Source organism: Pimephales promelas, chromosome 1 (assembly GCF_988280905.1).
Source record: "Pimephales promelas chromosome 1, fPimPro1.hap1.1, whole genome shotgun sequence".
NCBI lineage: Eukaryota > Metazoa > Chordata > Actinopteri > Cypriniformes > Leuciscidae > Pimephales > Pimephales promelas.
The window spans coordinates 27,225,433-27,238,803 of record NC_142769.1 but is presented as its reverse complement, the minus strand read 5'-3'; the positions used below and the strand labels follow the sequence as shown (position 1 = coordinate 27,238,803).

Sequence of the window (13,371 nt, the reverse complement as noted above, 5' to 3'; positions counted from 1 at the left end):
GTTGTTTGCATTGAGGCCTGTGCTAAAGCCTTTAGCATCGGTTACTATTATCAATACTAACCCCAGCGGTTAGCTATAGTGTCTGTTTGAACAACGTTAAAGCGATCTAACCATTTAGACACCTATCGATCTTTTTCTTGTTTCTTCTTTTAACTTTATCACACTTTTCTTTAAAGTTAACCATATTTTTCCTGAAAGGAAAATACTGGTGTACCATTATTAATTATTTTACCTGCATTTTACTTGAAAAAGAAAATACTGGTTTATGATTATTAATTGTCAAATTCCTAATTTGATTTTAACGAACAAGGAAATAGTGAACAAGATTGAAGTTCTACTTTTCTAGATAAATCATTTCTAATGATTTCTAGATTTATTTTTGTAATAATTCTAATTGCATAATTTTCATAATTTTTACATTTCTCTTTGAGATCTAATCACTTTAGGTGAATTAGGTTTGAAACTTAAGAACTCCGAAAGTTAAAGTTTGGAAAGTTGTTATTACTATTACAAAAATAGTGTTAGACTCAGATTTGCTTATTATTGCCATTGCGTTATCCTTTCGTCTTGTTGGTTATAAACTTAACCACTATATTGGAATAATTCATTTGCGTGACGCTTCAATAGGAGACATTACCATCTCCATACGAGTTTCAAATAAACCAGAGACAATCGTTTTTTACAAAGTTTATTTGTGTGTTTAGTTGTTCATTAACTATCAATTCTATACTCGTAGTAGATCTAAAGGTAGCGGGATCCAACCTCCTTGCTTCATTTCCTCCTCATCACGTCTTTCCTGTTCTGTCCTGCTTTATTCCATCTTATTTTGCACATTTGTAGGGAACAAACCTGGAAGAACCATCAACCAACTCTAAAAAGAGACAAAGATAATCTTTCCCAAACAGATTATTAGGTGTTTGATTTTTAATCAAACCCTCTTGTGTTCTTCTCACTCTCCCTGCATTTGTAAACGCAATTTAAACTTTGACATCTTATCCAAGATTAATTAACAGAGACAAGTGTTGAGCAAACTCCGCCTTCAAAGCATCCCTGCTGTAAGCCCTGCTGTAAGCGGTCCAACCGAAGGTGTGTGTGTCAATCCTGTCAAACTCAGAAAAGAGGTATCAGCATTATTGTTGTATTATTTTTCATCGCAAACATAATCAATAATATTGTTTACCTTTCTGGAAACAGATTGTTATTGATAGAAACATTTATGAGAAATTAATACTTTCCCTAGTTAATAATTTCCTTTTTGTTTCATTCCTCTCTCATTTGAAATTGGTTGTTAACTTTTCTCTCTTCTTCTCTTACTCAGTTGGACGAAGTCCTCACATCACGAGTTGAAACCAGCTTTCCAGTGATAGAAAATATTTACAAAAATATTTTCTTCCATTGAAAAAAAAGCTATTTCCATCTGAGATTTGTTTTAACCTCTCTCTTTTTCTTTCCTTTACCCAGTTGAGTGACGAGATCCTCACATCCCTAGCCTCACTGTGTACACTTAGACCAACATTTAGTCATCACGACACTTCACTATTGGTGCACACTTACTGAAACTACACTCAGCCGTGCAACCACATATAGGCTTATACCACACAGATCTGTGTCAGTCTCTTCACCGAGCGTGCCAACATGTCGTGGACGACAAACCCCACTGCCCAACGGGAAGACATGGACGCCTGGCTCAGAGGCATTACAGACTGCCTCACACCAAAGACAATTGAACTGTTATTATTTTTAATAATAATCATAATTCTGAGAAGATTCCTGACACATGATTCAAGCCAAAACCAAAGCCATGTGGAACTAACCAAAATAACCTGTTCCTTAAGCAATGCCTTCACAGCCCAGCTAAACCTAAGCCACCAGCACGTCACCCACCTTCAGGAGGAGCTGACACGTGCCCAAAGCCGCATAGACAAGCTGGAAGTGAAAGTCCAGGACGACCTCAAGACCACCGAGTTCCTGAGAGAGCTGACCCACACTCAACACTGCAAAGACCAGCTCAAAGCGTCCGACGAAGCGGAGCATGAAACAAAGACCCAAGTTGACAAGCTCCAAGAAGCCCTTGCAGTCACTGAACGTGACAAACAAGAGTTAAAGACTGTCCAGAAGCACCTGGAAAACCAACTCCAGTCTGCTGAACATCAGCTAGAGAAAGCCAAAGCTGATATTGAAAGTAAGAACTCTAAACTCACTGCTCTGGAAGACCACCTGCAAAGGTGCAGCATTGAAATTGACCATCTGACCCAACAGCGAGACGACGCCAACGACGAGCTCTACGCGGTTAGAGATGAATTCCAACACGTCTTTACACAGAAACCAGAGCCAAGAAGGGAGAGACCTCCCTCAGCATCATCACTGCTGAGCAGAACAGAGTCCTCCATCCAAGAACTGTCATCCTACGGAAGAAGTGAATGGCCACACCCCAAAACGTCACCGGCCTTCACCACAGAACTCTTCCCTGCCAATAAACAAAGAGAGATCATCCAGCCAGACTCCAAAGCTGCAACTGGAATGACCCTCAAAGATCTCAACCAGCTGGCTAAGAACATCACCCAGTTCGACCCGAACTCCACGGAGGGCCACAGCATCCAGGCCTACCTCCAAGATATCGACTTCCTCCTAGAGGTGAGACCCCATTTGACTGACAGAGACATTTTATACCTCCTCAGATCCACATCCAGTCAAGAGGTACGAAGCGTCCTAGACCGACAACCTGCTCATGTCAAGTCAAACTACCAGCTGCTACGTGAGATCCTGATTAAAGAATTTACAAGTCCAGAGTCAGAACACGGTGTGTTAGTCGCCTTGGAAACCAAACAAGGTCGTCAAGAGACTCCCCAAGCCTATTATCACCGTTTCCGACAAGCCTACTTTGGTGCGCATAGCAAACCTGAATCTGAAGAGGATCTGAACTTCAAAACCCTCTTCCTGAGAAACCTGCATCCAGGACTGAGTCGTCATCTCGGCATCATGGCCTGCCCAGTCACCATGACGCTTCAACAGCTACGTGACCTGACACACAAGGCCTACATCAAACAAAAGATGACTTCAAAGAAAGGTTTGAAAACATCCACAGTGTCAAACTCCAGCAGCCAAGACACAAGCCTTGAACTGGAAGACACCCAGTGGCATGACAACGCCACAGTCCTTCATCAGGAGCACAGAGAGCGTGACTCCCATACCGACGACAGCTACCACTCCAACCACGTGGAAAAGTCATGGGACCCACCAGAAGGAAACAACTGGAATCAACGAGTGCATCCAAAAGCATTCTATGTGGGTAAGCGACAACGAAACCCACCTCCACACCACACTGAGTGTGTCCAAGAACACGACAGCCTCCCCTCAGAGGACATGGAGCGACTACTGAGTCGACTGCAAGTGTTCTTCAAAGACAAGCTGAACACAGAAGACCAGTGATCACCTTGCACACCTTCCTGAGACGACCACCTGTTCTACAACAACACAGAACAAAGTGGCCTCTCACAGTCAACCACTGACAAACACCCAGAGGTACCAGAAAACACCATCCTGGTTACCCATCACACCACAAGCTCCAAACTCAAGAACCATCTGTGTGCTGCCGCAACACCAGTAAGCACAGAAGTCAGACTGTCTGTCACAACCAGAAGGCATCACAAGTGGAATGCAACAAGGAGACCACGTTTTGCACTACAGCTTCACGCATCCGTGCCAAACCACCTCCCAATGTCTGCCAGAGAACTTCCTGCCTTACTGGACTGACCCCCAGGAGATCACAGAAGATCCCTTTCCAAGGCAAAGATGTGACAAGCTCATCAAAGCTAAGCCATCAAGCAAAAGGGGGAGCAAAACAGACTGAGACAGATCTGACATACATACCGCATACATACAGTACATGCACTACACTACACTGTACTGACATACACAAGTTAATCACATCTACCATGAAAACATTCAACAAACATGTTTTTCATTGTATTAGCTAACCTTTCCACCACAGGAAACATATAGCAATACACCCAACAAGTATAACACCTCTCATTACATGTTGACACCTGTCACTGCATCACAGTACCCATACTGGAGTCACTCAACTGCTTTGTTTTGTTTTACCTCTTCCTTCCCTTCTTCTCTTATTAGGTAAAATCCCTTTTACCCCATAAGGGTCAAGGTTACAATATAAGGATTGACGCATCACGCCTGACGTTTGCAAGTCACCTTAAAACGAATGTTAGCCAGAGAACTCCCTGCATCATTCGAATCAAAATTTGGAAGGTAAATTGGTCTAAACCTAGAACAATTTAGAAGTGGATAAAACAAACAAATCAAATTTAGTCACAAAGTTGATCAATCACCGTTTAACACAAACTAGAATAACGGTCCTAAAATTGAACAAAATTTTTTTCAAAATAATTGACTATATTGAGAGAGTGAACTCGTTAGGCCTAGATAACCTAACGCCCTGCACCAGTAAAGTGACCAGTCATGGAGGAGTTGCCTTGTTGTTTGCTGTGTGTGTTTGCTTCTTCTTCTTCTGTTTCTCCAGCGTTCAATGATGTCTTCTTCTCAACCCATCATCGATCGAGGGGGGAATATGTAGAGAATCAAGGCGAATCAAACACAACTTAATCAAATTAATCTCTCATGGGATTAATTCACATGGCTTCAACACTCCAAGTTCTGGAGCCCACATTCCAGAGTCACGGAACGACTCCGTGCTGTCTGCAGATAAGGACTTTTATTGCCCCACAGGCCCAAGAGAGGGGTACTAAACAGGACGAACGTGTCAATATGCTAATGTTTTACTGAGACAGGTCAGCTCCAAAATGCTGGAACGAGAGGCTTACAACCAAGCCCTTTGATCTCCTGACAGAGATGTTCCACAGAACACATCTCCTCGTCCCCCTTACGAGTTGAACTCTCAGTAACCTTACGGTTGAGATCGAAGATCTCACACATAAAATAATATGAACTCACCACAGAACAATTCTTGGACCTATAACCAATCATAATTCTTGTTGTTCCTACACTTCATGTGTTATTATGCTTAGATCACATAATAATCATGTAATTGTTGTTAACTATTAACTCTTGTAAGTGTTATACAACCATTAGAAGTGTGAGTGCCTCGTTTGCTCTTAAACGAACCGTATTCTCGTAATTCAAAAGATGGCTTGATTGAAATCTGCGTAAAAGGTTTTGTTTTATGATTATAATTATCATAAGGTTAAAACGATGGTCTTTTGTCTCTGCTAAGTGCTGGAGACCAGCTCACAGACCATGCATAAATTATGATAAAGAACGAAGTAGATCCACCTCCTGAGATCATGCCATTACCCATTGGCCTAAAGTTTCTTGGAGGATGGACTAGAGTTTAAGTTAAAGATCCGAACAAAGGACCTCATGATCATGATTTTTGTAGATTTTAGAAGATTTCAGGTGATTTTTGTTCTGTTCTGTAACTGTTAAGTCCGTGCCTCTCTCTAAAACCAGCAAGAGAGTGTTCTGTTCGTGCTTATCTCTGAAACAAAGAACATGTCCACATGCTTCTACATCGACTAGACCAAATTCGACCAGCAGACGAATAACCCATCAAGATCAGGGTTACAATTCAGCTCAGTCAAGCCATCCGACTCGTCTTACTTTCATTTCTTTCCTTTATTTCCTTTTTCGTAAAAGTTTCGTTTCAAAGTTAACTTTGCAACGCGCTTCGAACTGGAAAAGACTCTCATTCGCTTGCTAATCACACGTGACCAGCGGCGAAACTTCCATCCCTGCACTTCAAAGACAACAAACCACGCAACGGACCCGGCCGGGAAACCCCCTTCGACGCGACGCAGACAAAGGGAATTCCCTCAGCCACTACAAAGCGCAAGTACTCCAGGCTCTAACTGAACTGGTGCTTTGATGTTAATTGAATAACCTCTCTAAGAAATGAAGGTTCAAATTAATGCTTGGTGGTCCTTTCAGGTTATGTCTTACGTGCATATAGAAAGTTGAAACTTTCTCTCTCACTCTTTCCAACTCACTCTTTCCCTTTCGCGACTGTATGAATGGGTGTGTGCGTGTGCGTGATTATGTTTAGACCTTAGTTTTGTGCTTAGAATAGCTAATAAAGTCTTGTCCATATATTTGAAAAGATAAATCTTCTTGTGTCGTGTTTGCACATTTAATGTCTTGTACTGTTCGATTTAAAGTTACCTTGCTAAGACATAGTGTTTCACTATAGATTTGGTTATAATTACGGCCCGTTCAAATGAACTCTAAGCGAGTCATTTGCTCGGTTCAGTGATTCGGTTCCATAGATTCATTGCAAATCAATGAATCATTTCCCTTTGAGCTAAATTGGCCTTCGGCCCCCTTTAATACATTTTATGTATATTATTATATGTTGCATTTGCTACAACTGTGAGGAGAGAACCGCATTATTACCGTTTTCAGCAGGGGGCACCAATCAGAGGAAGAGAGCTCATGTGGAGTCTGCCTTAGACTCCTTGGCAAAGCCATTGGGCCTAATCGTTTTAACCTTCCTCATCAGGTTCTCTGTAAATACAATTCTAATTTATCGTTTTCTATATTCCATGCTTCACTCTCCATGAATATGGAGAAACCATTTGAAATTCTCCACTTCATGAGCTTCTTCTCTGGAGTAATTACTTTAGCACAATAAGCGGGCAAGTAGAGAAGCGTTCCACAGCACACCTATGGGAAAAAAATGAGCAAAGGAAAAAGGGAGTAGGGTGTTTAAAAAAAAGAAAGACTGAGGGTAAAATTGGGTGAGAGGGAGCACCATTTCAAGTGCTTTAAGCTTTCACTCTAGATTTGTTCTTCCCTGTAAAAGCTGTCTTGCTGGAACAATGAAAAGAGCAGCACATAAATAATGGGCAATTTGTTGTTGGGGCAATGAATATGGGTAATTGGCGGTTTCACTGCCGTCCTGATCTAAAGGTAGCCAATATTTAAGGGCATGCCCTCTGAAGAGCTGATGCGCTAGAGAGGAGGATAGGAGGTGTGGTTGGGGGCACGGGGATAGAGGGATGATTAAAGACTATGGTGACACATTACATACAGTGGGTGAAAGTTAATCGTGTCACCATCACAGATGAGGACACTTTCATTCAATGTCGTCCGGAGGAGGACTGGAACAGTCAGAACACATGTGGCTTCAGCGAGACGCACCCAGCATAATTACAAATAACATCCACCACTGTGACAGACGGCGAGCACTTGGAGTACAACACGAGACGTTATGGTCAGAATCTCAAGGCTGCAAACAGGACTTGTAAGAACATTGGATTCACAAAGGATCGCATTGTCCTTCTATTCCACAGCTGCTGTGCTCGTCATTCTCATAAAATGTCATAGAGAATATTTAAAATGCATATTTTTCAAATGGAGGAATGTAAAAAGTTTAAAAAACTTGACCATAACATTGTTTGAAAAATCAGAATGTTCTATCCCAAACTGTGTTGTGCTTTTGAGCACATTATTGAAAATTAAGTATACATTTCCTAAACCTGTTAAATAAAATAATTAAAATAAATCCACTTATCTCAAATTGTTGTAACCACTCTCTGTCTGTTGTAATTTACCTTGCATTTTTACTAAATGTGGGGTAAAGACGATCAAGTCACTAAAAAGCCAAACAGTCAAAAAGGCTTATGACACATTAGACTTGTTTAGTATATATATATATATATATATATATATATATATAGATAGATAGATAGATAGCTTTCAAAATATTAAACAAGTCCTACAAATTATAATACATTCTAAATATTCCATAATTTTATTATCCATATACTGTTGAATATTCCGCTTTGTCATCACATGAATAAATTGCATTATATAAGAAAATAAAAAATCTAAGTAAAAAAAAAAAGAAAAAAAAAGTTTGAACTACAGGAACACTTTTAACTCAGTGAAGTTGTTGAATAAAGCACATTAGAATCTTGAATGTCTAGTTGAGTGTGTTCCAGCTTCTGATTTTGCTGGATATTGCTCCACCAGAATCATCTGGGAGGCTGTTTATCGGATGAGGAAGTGTAAAAGTTGATGTGTGATTTACAAGGCCATTACCAGGCAGTCTCAAGACACCGGTTCAAGTCAGAAAAGGCATATTGTAATGTCATTTTATGACAAAGCTGGGTGCTATGCAATGGAGGTGTGTGTGTGTGGGGGGGTGTTGAGTGTAGATTATGGAGTCTGCCTGAGGTCTCCTCCTTCAGCTGGGGAATTATGGCTAATCGTCCGTGTAATGCAGTGCTTCTCACTTTTTGACAGGACTGTAAAAATGGTGAGTTTAGGCACAAGATCTGTATGACAGTTTTGCAATTAGTCCTACTGCATACAAGACCAAAGGTGAACAAGTGCACTGGCGACATCAGATTATCAATCATCATCCTTACTTAACGAATGCCCTCCCTCAGGGAATGGGAAAAATGGAGCGATAAACCATAAAAGTGAGTCATTATTATTTAAAACAGCCATCTCTGCTCTTAAACCCTTCACCTTCCCCAGAAGGTGTGCTCATCTCTACATGAATGGCTTGTTGTCTCGTCGAATGCCACTCAATAGTAGCTCTGCAGTCTCCTGGGGCCTGTCTTGGTCTTATGAGTGGGACAGAGGGCCCTAGAAATCTCATTCAAGACTCTCTGTGCTGCTCTATCTGCCTGTACTAGTCAGCAGAAAAGAGAGAGGGCTCCATCTACTAGCTTGTGAGCTGTCAGCTTCTATTTGGAGTATGTATTTGTTCCTCTCCACTGGCTTTATTTATTTATCACAAAATATGCGTCAGGGGTTTGACTCACAGAAAGACATGCCAAGACACACATAAAACTAGCAGTGTCAGGACTGTTAACACTTCACTAGACACCACTTTCGTCAGGAAAAAAGCCAGGGCCATTGATGCTGTTTTCAGTCAAAGTAAACTTCGTTTTCTTGATGGCAAGCAGGAAGAATCAGCCTGTCCTCTGAAAATCACTCGAACTGGCAAAAGTTGCTATGGACTGTCAACACAAAAGAGAAGTGAATAAAAGGAATTGGCGGGGGAAAAATGAGGTGGGCTCTGTATTCTGAGGAATGAAACATTCAAGGGAATGTGACATCTATATATACAGTATGTATACGCAAAATAGTTCCCAGTGTCATGTTGTTTGACTTTTACAAAATCAAAAGAAACAAGGTTAAATTGATATAATATATATATAAAAGACATGTAAAATAGACAGTAGCTTGCCTTCTCTGGCAGTAGCCAAGAGGAGGCTGTGCACCTGCCTTCACTGTCAAGCACCAGTAGGCTTTGGTGATTTAGTTTAAGGTAAATTTAGCACAGGCCACTGGAGACTGGGAATTCAATTCTTTTTATAATACAATAGCTCTCTGTGTAAAAATCACAAAATATATTACCCACAGGTGGGTGGTGGGGGGTCTACAGTCATTAAATCTTTCAAATTGAAAAGTTTGAAATTGATTTTCTTTTCTGTACTTTTTTTGTGCAAAATTTACAATAACTGACAAAAAACACTTGGAAGCAGTAAGGAGCCTCCATCAGTCTGGGTGGTGTGGGGGTATGATGTTTGTTTCTGTGTGCATGTGGTGCATTTGTGTGAGCTGTCAGATACTTGGTATCCAAATTTAGCAGCATGAAATCCAATGAAAACTCAGAGTTATAATAAATCAAAAAAGAAGGAGAAAAAAAGCACTTTCCAAAATGAAATCAGGGCCAGTTCCATACAGTAAGTTTTAGATTAGTTTTGCATGTTTGTTGTTTAACACTTAATAAGACTGGCCTTTCAAAGTCAGTTGCATAAATACTTAGCAGCCCAATTTAAGACTCAAATGTAAGACTGCATACCTCGAGGCAACATTTCCTTTAATCTGGCTATGCCAATGAGCTGGAAGAGCTGCGGTGATTTCTCTGGGTAATGCCCTCTTCTCTCTGTTGTCCCATGACAAAAAAAAAAAAAAGTCATGTTTCTGATTTTTTGCTTTGTTATTGTAGACAATCCTTTTTTTTTTTTTTTTTTTTTTGGAATCTCTACATTTCTTTGTTAAATTCATTTGGTAGATATTTTCTTTGAAGCAATACTGCTGGACAACATTTTGATTAAAACATTTAAACATTTTGTTTGAAGTTTTTCATTATCTTATCTTTCGTTAAAATGCAATGCGAATTACACTGTTTAACTGAGTTTGCCGTATGCATCATGATTTTTCTTCTCTGGCCCATATATTATACAATATGATGGACACATATGAATATTGTTGTTTAAATAATAGCTTAAACATGACCAAGAATAGCTGTATGTCTAAAATCAATCTCTTTGAGTGACTGTCTCTCTCTCTCTCTCTCTCTCTCTCTCTCTCTCTCTCTCTCTCTCTCTCTCTCTCTCTCTCTCTCTCTCTCTCTCTATCTCTCTCTCTCTGTGTGTGTGTGTGTGTGTGTGTGTGTGTGTGTGTGTGTGTGTGTGTGTGTGTGTGTGTGTGTGTGTGTGTGTGTGTGTGTATGTGTGAGCTCTAGTTAAAGCCACAAGCTAGTGAGTAACCAGTGATGCTGATACATGTGCAGCGTAATCATGAATGAATACTTAAGATGAAAGTACATCTTGATAATATTAACTGGCTCATCTCGTCTGAGGGTGATGATCAATGGAGTCATGGAGCAGAATTTATGGGTCATTACGAGATTGGATGCTGTGCCAGCAGTTATGATTAGAAGCTGACTTATTAAGACATTGATGTTTAAATTGGATTTAAGCCATGAAGCATGCATGTGACTGATCACTAATTGTTACAAATGAGAGCCCCATCGGACATAGCGTTAAGATGTTGATTGCATTCCTTTAGAGGCAATATGATGTGTGGGTGATTTGAAGTTGATATTTAACATAGTTAGATAGTTGAGATCATATTAGCCAGATTAGCCAAAACTATTTATGTTTATCTGTTTATGATTCAAATGGCTTTATGTCTGTTTCAGTAAAAGCTGAACTTTTTCTTATAATTGCATCCTTTCATATATGTGATTATTGTAGAAAGAATAAAAAAGACTCATGAAGGAGCTTGCACATTTTTGATGTTTACAGCAACATTTTGTTTTAGTGGCCATGGGAAGCAACATGATGCAAAACTTAAGTACTGTACTATTTTCAGAAAAAGCTATGACCATGTGTTCATACACTTTCCTTTCCTTTCGTTCAACAGTGTCCAGGCCTGTAATAGAGGGCTCCAGCAGTGTGGAGGGGAAGCTCATTTGGTCATACTAACCCTGCCAGCTTTGCCCCATATAGGACCCCCATTGTCATGCCGTTCCCCCGCTGCTGACCTTTAGTATGTGGAGGCAATGTCAGGGAGAAAGGTTTGTTGTGCTTGAGTCCCATCTGTGGCTCTTTTTTAGCTCTTGCTGTGTGACTAAAATGGAGGAAACGAGAGATGCCTGTACTGCGTACTAAACATGGGCTACTCAATAGCCGTGCCTGTATGATGTCGCACTGTGGACGCGTGGGCTTGGGTTCACTAGGCCCAAGAGAGGGGAGAGGATCCCAGTCTGCCACAGGCACATTTCCTTTTCCCCTTCCAAATGAGGCCTTAATGATTTATAGATGTTTGCTTTAAAAAGCCATTGGCATTAATCCCATGGCTCATTAACTGTTTAATTAAAATTAAATTCAGTGGTAGGAGTTAAGCAGATTGAAAATGTTCCTCCTTGGTAGGTGGCTGCTAGATTGTCTGGTTTTCTCCTTGGTGTTTAGGGAAGCGTTTTGAGTGGGGAATGACACATGAAAAAATGATCAGCCTATGGGAATGAAGACCATCGGCATGGAATGCATGGGATAGATAAGTGCATTAGTTTACTAGTCTGTGCTTGTAAGTGCAATCACACTAAGATCCACAGAAGACTTTTTATCGGTGCATGCTTTGGATTAATCTGAAATTCTTCACAAATATTTAACTGCCTGTAAAATGCATTTTGTGGCATAGGGCAAACAACGAGACCTTCTGCTTTTTCTTTTCATGTTGGAAACCTTAGTCTAACACAAGGAGATACTTAAAAGCCTGATACATGAGCTGGAGGCTGACAGCAGGAAAACAAAGAGTAATATTTGGAAGCATTTTCTGTTACACTGATACAGGATAATTAAGAGGCTAGACTTCTTCACCAGCAGCGACGGTTGCGGAGTGCTTTAAATTGCTTTCTAAATGGGTCTATGTTACCTAATATGCGGTTTTTATGTGTGTTTCAACAACCTGAGGGAGAGATGGAGCGAGAGGGGAAAAAGGCCAGAGATTGATCGCGGAGCTCCTAGTTGTAACCCTACGCCAACCTTCATCCCCAAACTGGTTTTTATAACATTTAAAATAGCATCCCGGTAATGGCAAACACAGGCACTTTGCAGGACAAGTTGTGGTCAAATGTGCTGGGAAATGATGGAAGGTCGAAGATATTAGTCCACTGAAACAACCGCCTGATATCACACGTGCTCCGTTGCCCATCTCGATTGACTGACAGCACCAGAATTCTGAACAGAGTGAATTCTAGAGGGCAATATTTTCAGAGAACTAGTTAGACTCAAACAACATCCGCTTGAAGTTTTTGCACAGTTTTTCAGTACTGACTTGTGGGAGGCTGAGTACAGTATGTGTATGCCAGGTTGGGAGAGACTGGGAGAAGAGGCAAACTGAGGCGAAGTAGCTCAGATGACTTGAAAAATGCTGCAAAGCTGCATTTGTGACTGTAGACTTTTATAGTTAAAAAAAATCATACAGAAAGAAATAAGAAAAGAAAAAATTAAGATGAATACATAGACCAGTGCTTGCTTTGTTCCAACTTATATCTCTAATTTATATCTATATTATATCTATATTTATATCTATATGATATGTCTTGTGTGCAGTGTAGGAGTTATTTTGGAAAACCAGATGCAGCCAATCAAACCACCCTTAAAGGATAATTGGAGGCATATAATTTCAGTTTTTGGTGTGCAAGTATTAATATAATATAATATAATATAATATAATATAATATAATATAATATAATATAATATAATATAATATAATATGAAGAGTTCAGATGCAAAAGCCTCTAAATGCCATTTGAAATTTTCTTCTTTAATGATGATTTTTATAAAACTTGTATATTTAAGTTCAGTAATTTCACTTAAATGGCAATGATAATCACCTATTAATTGTTATTTAAGTGAAATTACTGAACTTAAATATACAAGTTTGATAAAAATCATCATTAAAGATGAAAATTTCAAATGGCATTTAGAGGCTTTTGCCTCTGAACTCTTCATATAATATAATATACCTGTGCTTTTCAAACAGATTTAAACATAAATGTTTCCATTGGAAAATACATGTGGTGATTCAAA

General features: G+C 39.9%; 1 protein-coding gene across 1 annotated transcript; it reads left to right on the top strand.

Annotated features, from left to right (window-relative positions):
* The first annotated feature begins 368 nt into the window (after positions 1–368).
* On the top strand, positions 369–3,429 carry LOC148998436 (uncharacterized). The gene has a single exon (XM_089134555.1). The coding sequence runs from the start codon at positions 1,636–1,638 to the stop codon at positions 3,427–3,429; it is 1,794 nt and encodes a 597-aa protein (XP_088990681.1). The 5' UTR covers positions 369–1,635.
* The last annotated feature ends 9,942 nt before the right edge of the window (positions 3,430–13,371 follow it).

What these genes read in the sequence shown, in the direction of transcription:
- LOC148998436 (XM_089134555.1), top strand. Translation starts at nt 1,636, where the DNA reads ATGTCGTGGACGACAAACCCCACTGCCCAACGGGAAGACATGGACGCC.